This window comes from Taudactylus pleione, unplaced genomic scaffold (assembly GCF_031769625.1).
Source record: "Taudactylus pleione unplaced genomic scaffold, aTauple2 ptg000439l, whole genome shotgun sequence".
NCBI classification, from domain to species: domain Eukaryota; kingdom Metazoa; phylum Chordata; class Amphibia; order Anura; family Myobatrachidae; genus Taudactylus; species Taudactylus pleione.
Genome location: NW_028284841.1, coordinates 1,749,623 through 1,768,914, shown reverse-complemented (window position 1 = coordinate 1,768,914; position 19,292 = coordinate 1,749,623). Strand labels below are relative to the sequence as shown.

The 19,292-nt window shown below is 42.6% G+C and overlaps 1 protein-coding gene across 2 annotated transcripts in view; it reads left to right on the top strand.

Annotated features, from left to right (window-relative positions):
- The window catches only part of MPP7 (MAGUK p55 scaffold protein 7), a 432,558-nt gene that overhangs the window by 246,135 nt on the left and 167,131 nt on the right, over positions 1-19,292 (top strand). For both annotated transcript variants that reach the window (XM_088447791.1, XM_088447792.1), the window contains one exon: positions 8,756-8,833. In XM_088447791.1, coding sequence (XP_088303917.1) covers positions 8,756-8,833 — 78 coding nt within the window. The remainder of the gene's footprint in view (positions 1-8,755; positions 8,834-19,292) is intronic.

The following is a 19,292-nucleotide window of genomic DNA, read 5'->3' as shown; positions in this document are numbered from 1 at the left end:
CTATCGAATGTATATTCATTTCACACTTGATATTTGTTCTGCTGTACTAGTCACATATTGAACAGGACTGCTACAGATTATCATATACCGCTATTGTCATTATAACAGAAAGATTTATTGAGGTAATGTTGAAAGTAACAGGTGTATTTTTTCAAATCTGTAGGGCTGAGTGCTAATACTGTTTATTTACATATATATTATATCTTTATTAGGAGTGTACATTGTCATTGCGTTATGGGTATTATTTATGTACATTGGACAATATTGCACACCTCTTGTTAGATGTGAGGAACTATTAGGTGTGCACCATTACACTTTTATACTGTCTGAATTAACCCACTACAGACCTAAAAAAACATTCCTTGTGTCAAATACACATACAATTGAGTGAACTGCATTTTCCTTGTAATACTATGCTGTCATGTACATGGGGAAAATATATTTATAACGATATTATCTGTGACGCAATGTATATATGATCTGTGATACCGTACATTGGCTCCCTATAAATTTGACCTGTGATATTTTGTACAAACCCCACGTTATGACCTGTGATATTCCATAATAACATTTCTTTGTATTAATGAGCTGGTAACTGCGCAGGGGCTTATGGAGATTTGATTACCTACATCTGTGTGATCCAGATTCTCCACGAATATACTTCACCACTTGTCTCCTCTTTCTCGTTGGACTCTCATTGTTGGGGGATCTCAGCTCCCCCAGCGCTGGTTTTATACCAACAGGGGGCGGGGCATTCTTCCTGCTCAACAGCAGATCCAGCTTTCTTCTGACAGTCAACCACCCACACCCGGGTGCTCTCACCCACTTGTTCACTGCCCTGCAACACACAGGTGGAAAGTGGAAGCTGACTGACATCTTTTTATTTTTATGATCAAGTTCCATTCCTTCTTATTCTTAGGATATACAAGAAATGCACATACATTCTACTGTGGGAACACATGCACGACCAGGTTGATAGCGCTGAGCAGGGGTTTGCGATATTATCCTAATTTTTTATTTTGTTATTATTCTCCTGTTCCTATACATTTTCACCAAACCACGAACTTATATATTTCTAAGACTCGTATGTATAATCGATTATATACACACAGCCATAACCAACAGTGAATTGCAGGATAGTTCTCTATCCCTGATTTGCCTTTATCATTGAAAAATTGGCTGTCACACATACTTTATATTTTCTAACCAAATATTTTTGTATTTGTTTTGTTGGCTAGGAAGTTGAATGACCTTCTTTAACATTAGAAATAAAAGTTATATTTTAATATACACAATAAGTGTGCCCCAAAACAAGAGTCTACTGTTTTTCTTCCCAGAGCATGTTGACATATTGAAAGCTATCAGTTGTTGGTGAAGAGGAGTAATGACTTGTTAACCACTTCCGCATGGCAACTATTGAATCTTAACCTGGTGGCTCCTGATGTCACCTGAGCTGCACTTGTACCATAATGGAAGGGGTAATGTTAAGGATCCAAGGGGGAGGGACTACTAATGGGGGAACTCCTCTATGAATGGAGTTCTTTGTTAAGGTCCATGAACCCTAACGTTGGCCAGATCAAACACGTGTCAAATCCATTATGAATAATCATTACAGTAATCGCTCAGTTAGACACAGCACACACATACAGTATGAATACTGGTGCATACTGCCTGACTTGTACTTCTCTGAATAATTACATGCAGGGTGACCTTCTACCAGTAGTGTGTGTAGTACGATAATAAGATGGCCAGTTGCTTCATATTTGGCTCTCTTGTTAGCAGACTAGACCAAAGAGCCAGTCATATTTTATTCCGAGTATCTTTTTTGCTTATTTTTTTCTTTGCGTTATTATCCCACCTATCTAGAGTATCAGTTCCTGCTCAGTGTTTAACGGGGTAATATTGTAACCACCGTAGCAGACTGGCAAAATGGTTAGCCTACTATCTGGCACAAGACCATCTGCAGTTACTCTGTGTCATTTCTCTCACATGGTTTGGGAATGGTCAGGTACGGCTGTGGAATCCACCACAATGGGAGTGAATATGGATCTATTAATTTGATGCATTTATAAACTAATCAGTAAAGGCGCCAGGAGCTTTTGCCTCCCTGGTTTCAGCATCAGCCAATTATTATACGAGTGATGGCTTTATTTGAAGATTGATATCTACTATATCCCAACTTCCTCCCCCTCACCTGACTGTCTGCACACCCCACTCAGGAGTCCGGCAAAGCTGCCTAGCACATCTACCGTATATTTTCTGATGCAATCTGTAGAAGAACCAAAATATACCTTTTTATATTTTTATCTAAAGCAATGAGTGTTGTAGAACATTTTGGCAGAGCAGTCCCAGCATGTGAGTGACAAATAGTTTGTATAGCTTAGTGACATGACTTCCACAGAACTATGGCAGCTGTTTCTTCCTACTCACATATTGTACAATGGACAAGGTGCTGCGTGATTACACATAGCGCTGGCATATTGTGCTACGTGATGTACGGTACATCTGCTTTATCCCATCAGTGATTATCTGTGGAAATTCATTAAATACCTTCATGGGGACCGGGGGAACGGAAGCGTAGTATGGAAATGTTCCATTAACTGTAATCCTACGGGCCTGCGGTTTGCACTTTCCTGAAGTAAATTACGCAATGTAATCCAGTAACCGAAACCAGTGTTTGTGATATTCATGGTAACACTTAAACCTGACTTATTTGCAGTACAGATTGACAAAGCAGGCATATTGTGATTGCAGTGCTTTATCCTTTATGTTTGGAAATGTTATTCTTATGGTTTGCAATAAATAGAATGGAAACCCAGGTTTTATATACTGTGTGTTTTCCCCTTTGAAGGGTTCATTTAGAGATCTATATTAAGGGAGGGGGGCGGGGGGAAGGGGATATTTTCCACTAATATATATCTCAGAAACAAAAAAAAAATCCGCTGCTTTTTGGCTGCTGCCTGTACTTTAATAAATATGAGCGTCAGACTGCTTAATAGCACATAACATATATAATTCAATACAATGACACTACAGGGTAAAATTAACAGGGTACAAAGGTTACATGTCACATATGTGACATAATGTCTTACACGGGAATGGGACATATTTTTTTAAATAATAAATAACAATTATTGAACTTTTTGTTTCTCTGTAAATTGAGATGCACTTTATGTCAAATAAATCTCAGGCCTGATTGTATATAATTATCCTTTTAAATTAGCAGTATAGCAGGTATGAAAATAATGAGGTGAACTTGAATCACCATGATCAGCCTTTGTACTATATGAGGTTCAGCCTGGCTGTATATCCCTGTGCCTGCCTGGCTCCTGTCTAACCATCTACACAGGTGGCCATGGTATGATGCCATCTACTGCTTTCATTATGTGGTCAATGCTGTTAAAGCTGATGTAAAATAGTAAAAAAAATCAGAGCTGTAATAGTTACCCGATTACATAGGTTTATTAGTTTATGGTCTGGTTTTCCATCATTATTAATAATTTTCTTCTCATCTCTGATCCTTTGTCCTTTCATCATGCCTAGCTTTACACCATTTGCAGTTTAGTCATGTCCGTTATTACCTGACATCCTAGCCTGGTGCATAGGCCACCACAAGCTTGCACTCATGTCCCTACTTCTTGAAAGGACATTTACGTTGCTTGTCGTGTACAGAAGTTTTTTGGGGTTTTTTGTATCTTTAATGGAACAACACTGAATATGCTAATTTCATATTATGATAGGATTTTCCCCTTAACATTTGGTGGTTTACAGTCGTTGTTCACAGTTACATCATTGTCTGCTTGCATGTCAAGTCACACTTTAAAATATGAACAAGTACCTCCCAGCTTCAAAAGAAGTCAAATTTAAACGATGAAATAATATAAGTAGCCAAGTTAAAAAAAAAAAAAAAAGAAATGGAATGAAATAATGGCACATTTACTAGGTAAGGTGGTAATCTCTTTGCAAAGGTAGAACCATAAAGTGTTGTAGCTTCAGACAAACTGTTGGAAATGATTACTTTTGCAATATGGTGGCACGGCACAGAATGCACTCGTATTCCCTGTTATTCTATGGCTTCATCTGCATAGCACACATATTTTCCGCCTGACCTCATATATAACACTTCAGCAGACGCTAATGATAAATGGGACTTGGTGCGCTTCCCATGGTAGGGTTCTACCAGGTGACTGAGTGAGGAAGCTAGGGCTGCGATATCCCACATCACATTTTAAACTCCTTTATAGGCCAGGATAGTTTTCACTGTATGGAAATACTAAAAAAAATATATTATAAGGGTACAGTCGTGCCTTTATATTAAGGTTGAATCTAAATATATATATAAATTCATATGTGCCATTTTATTTGCATTCATGTAATGTTTAGATCTAGAGTATTGTGACTGAGGAATCATGCATTCGCAGAGCTAATGACTAGGATTGGAAAGTATTCATCTTGTATTTTGAATATCGTATGCTCCATTGACAGTCCATAATGTAGTTGGGATGCCCGGAATCCTACTGTTTTTTAAATGCTTCTAAACATTTTTAGTTACCCTAACGTCTAACTAATATTCCCATCCTTATTCATATAGCTTAATAAGGCAGAATGTGCAGGAGCCTATCTAGGAGTCCTGGACATTTTTTGGCTTAAAGCGGATTTCCTTCATGTGCATGGCTAACTTAATGTAACGTATTCTACACTGGATGAATGAAAATGAGAACATCTCAGTGTGATACATGCTCCTTATAGAAAGGGCAGGTTTACTTTAGAGTAGTTTTTCCAGAAGGAGAAAATGATTCAATTCAATGGAAGACAATTATTGTAGAAATGATGCACAGCGAAGTCCCCAAATATGCTGTCACTCAAGGACATGGCCAGAACTTTGAAGGCCCCATAGCATAGAGACATCACTCGTCACAGTGTTTGTTCATTTTATGCCCCAGAATATTTCCCTAGTTCATTTTATGCAGCACACAGTAATAGTGCCCTGGTTCATTTTATGCCTCATAGTAGTGCCATAGTTAATTTTATGTCCCATAGAAGAGCCCTAGTTCACATTATACTACATGGTGCCACCAGTTCATATTATTCCACCTTGTTTCACCCCAGTTCACAATATGCCATATTGCAGTGCTGCCAATACACATTATGCCACACGGTGCCTCCAGTCCACATAATGCCACACAGGCGGCAAGGACCAACCAGCTTCTATCTGAGGGGATACTTACTAATGCAATACATTCTATTTTAAATGGAGATCTTATTAATTTCGGAACCATGTCCCTTTGTGGGACAGTCCTAATATCTGAGCTCAATTCCTGCCCCGTAGCTTCACAAATGCTTTTAACAAGGAGAAGCTTACTCTCCAACAGTGCTGGACTTACTGATTAGCTCAGCTGTGTCTGTGAGGGTGAAACATGATTTGTGGGAGATGGATCATATAAGTGTGGACCATTACTGAGCGGGAGAGACAGAGATCGGCACTGACAAGTCCCCTTTTTCAGGTACAGGTTCTGTTATTAGTCAATTTCAGTAACTTGGTAGACAACTATATGCGATGGGTCCAGGACCTTCTACGTCTCTGAGCCCCAATGGCACCACCTGTACCCACTATAGCTACGCCCCTGCTGTCACTCAGCCAATCATGTTTGCTTTAATTTTCTATACTGTACTAGAAAAATGTTAGAATGTGATTGTGTCTTTCTGCGAACTGCTTCACTAGACTCTAATGTGATAATATTATATGTAACAGTTTCCATATACTGGCAGCAGTTTTCTATCTTCATGTGACTTTGATGTACTGATTTATATATGCCCATCTGCAACATGTACTGAATACATTGCTTTTTCTATTTCTGCATTTTTCTTTTCAACCACATCCATATATTATCAGGCCCTTTTTTATCCTTTGTTGCTTTGAGTTCCAGCACAAAAATAGCTCTGTAATACATTTTCATACACCGAGCACAGCAGAGCTCTCACATCTAGGGGATATAGAGATGCCAGGCAGCATGGTCACAATGAGAGCCTGTTATTGTGGTGTACAGATGGGCACACATATAAACAGATAGTTGTCCTCTGCAGACTGCATTTACATGCGCGTCATTCCATGCCACTCATCACAGCTTCCAACCCGACTGTTTCAGATTTTCTTGACATGTGGTAGGATGATAGACGGCATAAAGTAACTTTCATATGTCAAATTTTAGCCCTTTATGTTACACAGTGTTAATGCTACAGGGTTGCAAACATGACAAATAGTGTAAAATTTGTGCTGGAAGGTCAACTAAAATGAATCACAACTTTGGGCCGTATTCAAATAGAGGCAAAAAAGCCGTAATCGGCGAAACAGTTTTGCCTTTCGCCGCTTTTCGCCTGGTCAAAACTTATCTCCAAATTTAATTCCAGACAGATTTCGCCTACGCGGAAACTCAGTGCAATGTAATAGGCGAAAAAGATTTGCCTAACAATAGCAGGAGAAAAAAAAAAGTGCAAAATCTTTATTTTGGGGTACAAATGTGGTGAAACGACCCAGAACCCTTGGCACAGTCCCCCAAAGGCCAAATCATGGAAAAAAAAAAAAACATAAGAGCACCCCAAAAAAGGACTTTCATTTTTGGGGTGAAAAATTAAAAAAAAAAAAAAAAGTGGGGGGACAAGCATAAAAACTAGCGAAATAGACTTCTGGGGGGCTGCCAGGATGGGTCAGGTGTTTTTGGGATTGCAGGTGCGTTTTTGAAATTTTTTAAAAGTTAACTTTAGAGACATTTATTTATGCTTGCACCCATTTTCAAGTACCCCAAATGTGACAGGATTACTTATTTAAAAAAAAAAAAAAAATCGGCTTTATGCCATTCTTCACCACTTTTGCATAGACGCTAATGAGAAGCTATTTAAACTACTTAAGTACCCCAAACACTTTTATTAAGGGTATTAGTACACATCTACATTGATTCCCTTTGTTAGTGCATCTTTTTTGGGGGTACAGACTCCCTTTCCCACATCTGACAGTACTTTCCGCCTGTTCCGCAATCGCCGACTGGAATTGAATAGGGCGAAAAGCGGGGACGCGAGCAAAAAGTTTTCGCCTCTGAAACAGGCAACTGAGGCGGAAAGTCGGACAGGCGAAACCTTTCCGACTTTTCGCCTCTAATTGAATGCGGGCCCTTGTTTCATGTTGGACTTGTTTTGAAGCTAAGGGACCATAGTTTTCCATAAAAATAGTTTTATATTTAAATATTGACTGCTACATTTCAAGGTCACATGATGTGACCTTTGATTTGAATATCTAAAATGTGTATATTTAATTTTTTTGTGCATAAAGTATGTTATACAGTTTGGCATGGAATCACCCATATTTGCCCAATAATGATCCTATTGGTTTTAAAAATGTTCATATATTGCAATGGGGTTGGGTACAGGATCCCGACAGTCTGGATGCTGACAGCTAGAATACTGACTGCAGCATCCCGACAGATATCTGTAAGTATTATAACCGTTGACCATACTTGCGTACTTTTCAAAAAGCATTTCAGGGAGATTGTGAAAGCAACATCTATGAGCACATCAGTAAAGTGGGCATCAGTAAAGTGGGACATATGAGAGATGTGTTACTACAGTAAATTGACTTCCATCCAAATGTAAACAAGCCCGAAAGCAGTTAATAAGATCTACTTGTTGATGAAAACACACTGATACTTTTCAGGGCTTGCTCTTGTATTGTGTTTTACAAAGGTTTCCATATGTATCCAAGAGAAACTTTATATGAAGTGCGTCTAGCCATATGGAACATTGGGCCTGATTCAGACCCGCTCGCAAGCGGGTCGATGGCCGGGCAGTGTGCACGCCCCGGAGCGAGAGAGAAATTCCGGGGCTCGCTACAAAGGGGGCGGCTGCCGATGTTGATTGACAACTCGCCCCATTTTGTAGGCGGGGGGGGGGTTGGCTGGCCAAACGGAGGCGTTCCAGAAGGAACGCCTGCCATTTGGGTGCGGCCCTACTGACATCACAGTTGTGAGCTTCCCGCTCTATAAGAGCCGGAAGCTCACTGGGGCTTGCAGCAGACGAGACCCTACCACAAGGGTCTCATCGCAAGCCCGATGGTCACGACCATCAGCTAGCCGCTCGCAAAAGCTGTGGGTGGTCACCCACAGCTTAGCAAGCGGCCAGGAGGCCGGGTTTTAAAAAACAAAGCGGCCGTCCTGATTCAGAGCGAGCGCTCGCTTTTTGCGAGCGGCTCTGAATCAGGCCCATTGTGCCTTATAATAACCAATACAGGGAAATTGCACTGATTATACCATTTGAATGTACAGTATCTATGATTTATTTTTTTCCCAAGTATAGAACAGCTGCATAATGGGAGTAAGGTGCAATCAGGGAGATTGGTAGACTCTTCAGGGATTCAGGGAGATTGCTACTATTTTAGGGAGTCTGCCTGACAATCAGTGAGAGTTGGCAAGTATGCATTTGCCATATGTAGATTAAGATATATCACACAATGCAGGATGCTTTTAAACAAAGGTAGAACATTTTTTACTTGAAAAATATAACAATGCACTAGATTCAGAATAATTTAATTAGCCATTCAGCGTAACAAGGGTTATTTGCAGATTTTGGTTACTGCACTAAAATATGCCAGCTGATCAGCAGTTAGCTGTGGTTTTATTTGCATGATCTTAGTAAATAACCAACCATGTCTGTGCAAAGTCAATGTATATCTATTTTCAGTCCTCATTTTATTTTGTTTCTCCCCCAGATACATGAAAAGTTGCATTACTATGAAAAAGAGAACCCACAGCCGATCATACACACAGCTACAGCCCTGGCGGATGATGTAAGTACAGCTACATGTCTGTCCCATGTACGTCTATATTTTACACCCATTGCAACACAAACGTGTTCCCAGGACAGGAACCATATGCTGCTGAGAATGCATCCAATTGTGCTGTCAACACAAGTCTGCTGCTGACTTTACCCTAATTTGTGTTCACTCGTGTGCAATAAAAACACAGCACCTTGGTATTCTTGGACGCGGCAGTTACATTATTAAAATTATGGGTTGCAATCCCACAGAGAGAGGCTCAGACTAGCCATTTGCCAATGTTTAGAGAAAGTGACAGACAAGTGGAGTTCCCTAGAATAATAGCCAAATGAGACGTCTGTTCTGCTGACAGGAGAAGAAAAATGACAGTTAATGCTACAGAAATGAGGTATATAAAACACAGGGAGGGGGTTGTCATAGCGCACTGTAGACCATGGGAGCTCTGATTCATGTTCTCCAGCGTTCCAAGTAACTGTCATAATCCAAAAACACTGTTCAACAATCTGGTTGATTGAGTAGTTAATTTCCTGTGCCTATAATTCTATTAGAAAGCAAAAATATAAAAATTACACCTGTTATTAGATTTTATTAAGCGTCTGTGAGCAATTGTATACAGTAGCTGAGGATCGCACACTTGGTAGTGGGAAAACTTTCTTTAGTAGGGTGCCAGTGACTATTAAATTTATGTTTTGGGGCTGTAACGTCTGTGTAAACACTTGACATCGATGCATAAAATGACGTGAGTACTTGGTGAGCGGAATCAGTCCTCAGTAGAATGGCGTGTCAGAGTTCATGATATATCTGCAATACGATAGATTTAGTAAGATAACAGCTAGAGCAGTTTTTCAGTAATAATTCTGGAGATTATAATGCTGCCACTTGGCCCTACATACAGTGTACAGTGTATAACATGCGGAGAGCCTTGACCAAAATCTTTTCTACCTAAAAAATAAAATGCTATATTTAAAATAAATAAATACGTAACTCTGTCAATTGCTCAATACTCATGTATAATTCCTAAAAAAAAGAAAAGACAAAACTAAAACCTGCTTTCCAAAAATAAATGTTTATTTGTTCTAAATAATGCCTGATACTGACCCTTACTGGTCTCTAATCACTCTGTCTTTAATTAAATTTGTGTGCACACACACTCACATCATTCTCAAAGCCCATCTAGTGCTGCATGACCCAGAGTACAGCTTATACAGACTCGGCCCAGCTGTGGTAGGCCAACTACTCAAATGAATCCTAAACTCGAAAATTGTGCAGAGTTTACATTTGGTAAGGAACATATTTAAAGAATACGTGCAGCCTAAAATAAGCACAGTGTCAATGCTTATGCTGGGTACACCCTAGACGACTTGCAAACAATGCGATGGTCATCTAGATTTATCTTGAACTCCCGGACAAACAATCTAGTGCAGTGGTTCTCAAACTCTGTCCAAAGGACCCCAAACCATTCCCATTTTCCAGGTCACCCAGCAGGTGCACAGGTGAATTCGTTACTCACTGACACATTTTAAAAGATCCACAGGTGGAGCTTATTATTTCACTTGTGATTCTGTGAGGAGACCTGGAAAACAATGCACTGTTTGGGGGTCCTGAGGGCCGATGTTTGAGAACCTGTGATCTAGTTCATACACACTGTGCAATCTACCAACCAACAAAATGATATATTGTGGTGTTTGTTGGTTAGATTGTTAACTACATAATGTTAACACATCGCCTGGTCATCCGGTAGTGCGTATATACACTGCATGATTTGCAGAGGAATCGTTAACGAGATTGTCAGATTGAGCTCCATGTAGGGAAGACCTGAAGATACTACGAACGACGCTGCGGGAGCGTGCATAATGCGACTTGACGATTTGAACGATTTGTCGTTCTGATGCGTCTGAATTGGCCAAATCATTCAAAATATCAGCTAGTGTGCTTAACCCTGCATCTGCACACCCTTACTGTACTGCACTCGCACATGGCCACAGTGGCGGATCTAGACTTTTCTTTTAGGGGGGATGGTTTACTGTTTAGCACAGACTCCTCCCCTTTCCAGTCCTGACTCGTCCCCCTCACCTTGCCAGCCAATGAGGTGGGTGTGATAGTGGTACAGTACACAATATATCTGGGCCCTAGTTTGAAACCATGAGAAAGCTATAATGAGGCAGAATCACAGCCTTCACCATTTCCAATAAACCTTTATATATTACAAACAGGACATAGGATAAGACACTGTCAAAGCATACACACACAGATAGCCACACATATACACACAGATAACCACATATGTACACACAGATAACCTCATATGCACACACAGCCACATATATACAAACCCTGAAATATAAGGAATATATGTGCTGTTATTACCTTCTTATGGTACCACGTTACTGAGCCGGGTTCTCTCCTGTGATGTAGTTTACTACTTCCACAACCTGCACTCTGCCTGTCTCCACCCCAGCATTCTCCCCAATCAGTCCCCTCTTTTAGTCTCATTAGTAGCTCGATCCCCACAGCTCCTGGATCTCCCCAATAACAGAGAGGATGGAAGGGGGTGTTGGTGTATTCGGCATGCGGGACTTGGGAGCCGGGCATGCTACCATGTTGGGAGCTGGTCCTCGGGAAAATGGCCACCGCTCCTTAACTCTTGCACACAGACAGGGGACACCTGCTAATATAGTAAGTCACACTCTAGTGCCCGGATCTCCCCCTAATGCCTGCAGCAGCGTGACATGTCCAGCTGCTGGATTCTATGGGGATGCGGAGCGCTGTCCTGCGGCAGCAGAGTCTGTGCTGTTCTGACTTCTAGGAGGGGCGATCACCACAATCTCCCCCCCACCCGCCCCCCCCTCCCCGGATCCGCCAGTGCATGGCCATCTCTAATCCGCCTTCCCTACCTCATGGTGTAAAACCCTTTTAGAGCTCGGTCATAGAGAATTAAGTGAAATTAATTAAAACTAATGTGTGCGTTAGTCACTTTTAGCAATTCATTTTCAATTTATTTTACACACAGTGCACTTTTAACAATACAATCTATTGTACTGGTGGCATATATATTAACGCATGAGAAATTGGCCATGCCACATTTTAAACATTTTCAGGTATTATGGTGCATACACATGTAGCGATCAGCCAGCGATATGATATCGCTGGCTGATTGTCCTGCGCCCTCCCTGGTGTATTGGATGATCGATATCGATCATCCAACACACTACCTACTCACCGACGACTATAGCGACCCGCAGTCAACGATCACTGGTCCCTATAGTAACTTGCTCGATTTCGAGCAAGTTGACCTGCATGCATGGCCGATGGACGATATCGCTATCGTCCATACGTGGCCGCGCATCGCTGATCGTCGGTGAGTTGGTAGGGAACTAAAAATGTACGATTTAAACGATAACGATATCGTTATCGTTCAAATCACTCATTTATATTGCTACGTGTGTACGAACCATTAGTTGCTAAAGGTGTGATAACAATATAAAGTAAGTGTCAATGAGATGTGTTACTGTTTGTGTAACTTAGATATTTTTTTCCAAAACATTTTTATTGTGATAGTCTATTAGTTATTTATTATTTATGGTGACATTCTCTGGGCCCAACTACAAAGCCAGGAACTATTTGTGCTTCATGTCATAGTAATTTCACTAGTTCTTAGTAAATGAATACATTGTATTCTGATGAAAATAAGTTCAGCCCACAAATATGCTGCTAAATTGTGAGTGTGGGGTCAACCTCTAAGCCTCCTCGGAGGGCCCGTATCACTATCTAAGGTCATACCTATTTATTACATTATATAGTTGTAGACTATGTATAGTTATCATTGTTTAATGTCAAGCTAACATTCCCCGTTAGATAGCTGAAGTGTCCTCTCTATATAGAACCAAAACAGGTTAGACAGCTGAAACTCCAGTCATTTAAGCTGCAGTGACATCGTTGGTCCTGCCCCTACGTAGGGATCCAATAATAGTGCATTTCTGCAGAGCAAATCTGATCGGTTAAAAAGGCACCTCTGTCCTACATGGCTATAGAGGAGTAATAGAGAACATGATGGACATACAGTACTTAGCTATACAAACCACATTTAGTTAATATATATAGCTCAGCTCCGTATTACACAGACTTTTATCTATATTAATTGAGCAATATAGCCTTTACTTGCTCTTTAAGTCCATGTGATATCTCCTTGGCTCTCAGTCCTATCTAATGTGCAGACCATTCACATACATTACATAGGTGTCTCCAGATTGGATAATTTTTTACAGTGCTGAGTACCTTGGTTTCCATTTACAATCTAGTTTTCCATTCCATGACAAGGATTTGGCAACATTTAAAGAAAGTGGTGACTATCCAACAGTAGATTAAGAAACAAAACATTATGTACATTAGTGAACATAAAACATAGCAAAAACAAAACCCTTCTCCCAAATGACGACTTTGCACATCTTCTGTTACATGTTCTTAAACCAACATTGAAAACTGCTGAAGACACAGGATTCTGAGTACAAATTGGCTTTGGTCAGAACTCCTGGTCAGACATGGAAATCAGTGTTGCTATAGTAAGAACGTAACCACTGACATTTTTGTTTTATGGGTAGTCTTAACCCCACATATACCAGACGGGCAAAGTAAGCTGCTCTGAAACAGACGAGGGCTGTATAACTGGCAATTAAAGGGTGCGTGTTTATTGTACATTCTGAGATGTAAGTGGGATCTAATTCCTCTGGCATATAATACCATTCCTATTTCTAAACAGGAGACTTTCGATACAAGACCTTGGATTTTAAAAATACCAAGTAATCCACAATCAAGTAAATTTATAGTTCTGTTCCACTTGCGGTTCCACTTGTGGTTTAATCTCAACCCTTATGATGTTTTTCTTGTGTGCATTTGTTCTATGTAGTTTCAAAATATAAGAATAACTATTTAGGATACATGTGGGATCAGACTGACATTGGAACCTGAGGAAATATCCCATTTACACATCACCTCTCCTAATTTCAGCCCCTCCGCCTTGTTACTTTCATCATAGTGTCGTTTTCTTTCTCATCTGCAGAACACGTGTTTGCTAGAATTTATTCAAATAATAATATGTAGTATTTTTCTCTTTTTCTATGGCCATTATTAGTAGGAACATATTACTACTTAGTTTTCTTCTTATTGTGTTTTGCAAGAGTAGTAATTCTTATAGCTCTGACTTTATTCATCTGTCTTTCTGCACATACTTAATAATCAGGCTCTTCCATCTTTAACATTTCTACACAGAAATCAATGAGCTAATAGTGCAGGAGGAGCAGGTACAAAGTAACCAGGCCTGGGCTGGCCTGACACAAGGCACACCTCGACATGGTGTGACCACACCCCTTTAGCTGCGTCGTGGGCAAAGCTTTTTTAGATGGGGCACTGACAGCTGGCACACTGCCTCATTGTACTGGGGCCAAATGTTTCTAATGGCAGCTATAGTTGAAATCTTGCTTATTGTTTTAGAATGCTCCATAGTATCTGTGCAATTATAATAGCTCTTATTACAATTTCCTTAATGCAGATAGTACTCATATAGACATACAGAAATTGTAGCTTGTGTACCAATATTTCAGTATATTAATACTTTATTCAGGGTGGATACAAAGATGATACAAAACTTACACAGCTAAATACAATCACCAGTGGTCCCATAGTGGCAAATCTTATATATACCTTATGGTCTCTGTGCATGCACTATTGGTCTCGCAGAACCCATCGTCATGGGAGCACACATCACCTATATAACGTCATTAAACAAACTGACTCAATGCATATGACAAATAGCGCAGTGGTAATATAAATTATAGCAAAATGTTAATGTATGTTTAACTGTAATGCAGATTGATGAAAAAAAACAATGTACTATGCACTAGCAACAATGAATTATTAAAAATACATTAAGAAGTGGCAATTATAAACAGTGCACTACTTTGCCATGTATGTCTACCATACAGATGTGTCCTTAGACACCTAGCCACAATACACCATGCGCGAGACCCCTGTTGCGAGTTAGCTGCGCTGGGCGGTGTAGCGTAGCGACTGTCTTTACAGTTGCATCTTATTAGCATCGCAGATGCAGCAAAATACTCCTCAATCTATACGAAAGACTCCAGACTACAACTTTAACCATACAGGAATTCGTTTTAAGTATGTAAAAATTAAAGGTGCCTACACACATAGCGATGTGCTCACGATCCAACGATGTGTACGATTTCTCCTTGAACTCTCCCCAGGAGCTCCCCGGCAGTCGTCGGCACGATTTGGTCTGAAAAAGCTGCCATTTTGATACATGAACTATCGTGCCTCCTAAACTATCCAGTGCATCGTGACTTGAGATTGTCAGATCAGCCCTACAGCACGGCAAATCTGAAGATGCGATGTGTGACCTGCGGGGACGCACATCGCATCGTGATTGTGAGTGGGGACTCACGATTTGGGCATATTTTACACGATCTGTCGATCCGATGTGTCGGAATCGGCCAGATCGTGTAAATTATCGCTATGTGTGTAGGCACCTTTACAGATGAAGCATAACGGAAATTGGCATAAAAAAAAGCTGCGACAGCTACATCATATCACTTTGTATACAGATTCAGACTCATTCGCACACAGATGTACAATTGTCGCACATCAAATTAATCATTGCAGTCTTGTTAAGTGGTTTTGCCACATCGAGTTGCAACTAAGAAGCATTTTCGGGCAAACAAGATACTTGGCACAAAATGAATACCGTGGGACCTGACGCACTGAAAAGGGCTATTTGGCGCAACTGCGGCATAGTGTATGAGGACATATCATCTGTATGCAAGGAATTGGAAATATTAAAGGACAGGGAACATCTCCAACAACATGACAGGTTATTACAGGAAATATGAAAGTTCCAATGGATCCTCTTGGGGTTTTTCTTTGTTTTCACTGTGACTAAAGTATTACAGGAATATACTGAAATGTTGGAAAACAAACTATTTTTTTTTCTACATCAGGGTCCATAGGGTATCCACAGGATACCTTGGGCTATAGGCGATGGCGGCAGACATCCAGGCACCACAGAGTTAAAAACTTCTCCATCCTCCCAGGATGCACTGGGGTCCCTCTCCTATACCCCGCCCCCGAGCCTCAGGCACTCCGTTTTCGACGGTGCCTGGCCGAAGTCGGATGCACCGTACAGAGTGGGGGTCTGCAGGCCCCTAAAGTTGTTCAATGCTTCTGTGGCTGCACATCTAACGAGCAGACAACATGGACAGTATGTACTGACGTCCATGTCGTCGCTCCTACACCCCGCTGGTACCAGAACGCCGGTACTGATCCGGGGTTGCTGGTGGGTGTGGCCGGATTTACGGGGGTTCAGGTAAGCGGCAAGGTCCCGCGGTGGGTCCCAGCCGAATAGCACAGTCCTTAGTCCCCAGGCAGGGGGCTCCCTGGGGACTGGCTGCAGTGTGGAACCAGGCTACTGATCCCTGCGCTTTCCGCTACCCCCTGGGACTGAGGACTGGACAGAAACAGTAAATATCCAGCATCCCAGGGGTTAAATGCATGCCAGGGGAGCGTGCTTTCCCTGCTAAGCAGCCGGCACCTCCCCCGCTGCACACAGCCTCTCCACAAGGTGGTTAGGCATCTGCATGCGCTCCGCCCCCGGACCAGCCCTCCCTCTGCTCCTCGGTGGCCATTTTAATACATGTGGCAAACACTGCTGGAAGCTGTTAATGCGGGCATCGTGGTCTGGGTGCCCCTGCATACCTCTCCTCCGGTGCAAGGTCAGTGAATGCAGCGCTGTTTCCTACCAGGCTGAGGTCTGGTTAGTTGATGAAGCGCAGATACTGCAGGGTTTTCAATATTCTGCATTGTATGTGACTTTGGGCTAGCGCTGCTGTCTGTTACTTTCACTTTCACATACTGTCAGCTATTTTCCCTATCCCTGTTTTTCTTCTCTGCTAACAAGCCCTTGCGGTGCGGTGTTGCAAGGGGGATTTATACCTCACTATACAACTTGTTGTGAAGTGCAATGGTCACATACAGCTCCGGGTCACACACTCAGTATGTCTGACAGTGAGCATGATTTCCCCATTCAGCCTCAGTGTACTGTATGCAAGGTACCATTGGCAGAGGGTGATGGTAACTCTGATGGATTATGTAAGGCGTGCCTGCGGTGGCTGATTTCTGTCACTACACCTGTGCAGGAGCTACCATGGGCTTGTTTTGCTACAGCACTTACTATCCTGGTGGGCCAGTTAACGACAACCCCTGCGTGTCCCCAGATGGGGGTCTCACAGCAGTCTATGGTGTCATCCCCTATGCAGGGGTTTCCTAAACAGTTAATCGTACCTCAGAGTTTCCCGTTGTCGCCCCCTCAGGTCATCCATGAACCTGCGTGGGCTAATTCACTGTCTACCTCAGTACAACAGCTGTCAGAGGTGTTACAGGGCTAGTCGTCTGTGCGGGCGCAGAAGCGTCTGCTGCAACCTCATCAAGATCAGGATGCTGTGACGACAGATGATGGCCCTTGGTTATTGAGCATGGCGCTCCTCCTGTAGCTAAATCAAAATATGCCTTTTTCAAGGATATTAAAAGTGATACTACACTATACTGATCAGCTAGTGGACCATTTAGAGGAGGCGTGGAAACCGCCGGGTAAGCGTTACCAGTCCCCTAGACGGTTTGCGGTGGCATACCCTTTTGCAGATAATTATTTAGCAAAATTTAATAACCCGCCACAAGTGGATTTACACGTCTAGTAAAGAGTGCTACCTTGTCTATGCCCTCTATGTCCTCAAAGGATCCAACGGATCGCAGGGTAGAAATATTCCCTTGCAGGAGGTGTGTCCAGACCGGCTTTGGCCGTGTGCTGGGTGGCAAGAGCTTTGGAGCACTGGGCTGATACCTTGGAGGCATCCCTGGACCCAGACTCGTCACCTGAACAGATGGAGTTGGTGGGTAATTTAAGGGACTCAGCTACCTACATTAATGAGGCAGCTTTAGATATGGGCCTCATGGCGTTCAAGATCTCCTCGGCAGCAGTGGCGGCTCGTCGTATCCTGTGGCTGCGTTCTTGGAAGGCGGATGCTGATTCCAAAAAGGGTTTGGAGGGATTACCCTTCACTGGAGAAGTGCTGTTTGGCCCTGATCTAGACAAAATTGTGGCTACTTCGGCAGCAGCTAAGTCGGCGTGTCTGTCTTCCACTACTGTCCCATCAGGAGCGGGTTCTTTGTCCTTTCGGCCCTATAGAACGCAGAACAGACCCAGGGTACAGTCCTTTCCTAGGAGGACTGCCGCCAAGAAACCTGCAAAGCCCAGGACGCAGGCCTGGAGTACCAGACATCCCACTCCCAAGTCCGATGACAAACCTTCGGCCTGACGAGACGGGCCTCTCTTTGGGGGACCTCAAAGTGTGAGGCAGACTTCTGAAATTCGCCCAAAAAGCTGGTGTCTGACCACTTCAGACACATGGGTCGGAGAAGTGGTCTCTCAGGGGTACGCCCTCTCCTTCCGCAGGAGGCCTCCCAGCCGGTTTTTCACCACGGGCCTTCCGTCGAATCAGGACAAGGCCCAGGAACTCAAGAAGGTAATGCACTCAATGCTAACAGAATGGAGTTATAGTGCCAGTTCCTTTGTCTCAGAAGGGATTGGGGTATTACTTCAATCTTTTTCTGGTGCAGAAACCCAATGGGTCCTACCGGCCAATACTCAACCTGAAATCCCTCAACAAATTTCTGAGGGTTCCTCGGTTCAGGATGGAGACCCTGCATTCCATTATTTTAGCAGTGGAACCTGGGGATTTCACGGTGTCGCTGGATATTCAGGATGCTTACCTGCATATCCCTATTGTCCCAGCACACCAGTGCTTCCTCAGATTTGCAGTGGTCAAGGACCACTTCCAGTTTCAGGCTCTGCCCTTCGGTTTGGCTACAGCACCTCGGATGTTCACCAAAGTTATGGCCCTTATGGCAGCTCACCTGCGGTTGCAGGGAGTCTGCCTGTTACCTTATCTGGACGATCTCCTGTTACTGGCAGAGTCCTCAGAGAAACTTCAGCGTCATCTGCAACTAACAGTCTCTGTATTGCAGTCTCGCGGCTGGCTGATAAATTGGAAGAAGTCCTCCCTGGTACCATCTCAGAGGATGCCCCATCTAGGAGCTCTGTTGGATTCCCAGCATCAGAGGATCTTGGTGACGGGAGAAATGATCTCTGTGTTACAGGCAAAGGTCCGTCTTTGCCTGCAGAGTCGCCGGGTGTCTATTCACTCGGCAATGAGGTTACTGGGACCCATGGTATCCATGTTCGACATGGTGGAGGTTTCCCAGTTTTACTCGAGACCTCTGCAGAAGCTGATCCTCTAGAGATGGAATGGGTCGCCCCAAAGGATAAAGAGACAGACTATGGTGCTTTCCCCGGAGGTGCAATTATCTCTGGCCTGGTGGCTACAGACGGTTCACCTGAACAAGGGGCACC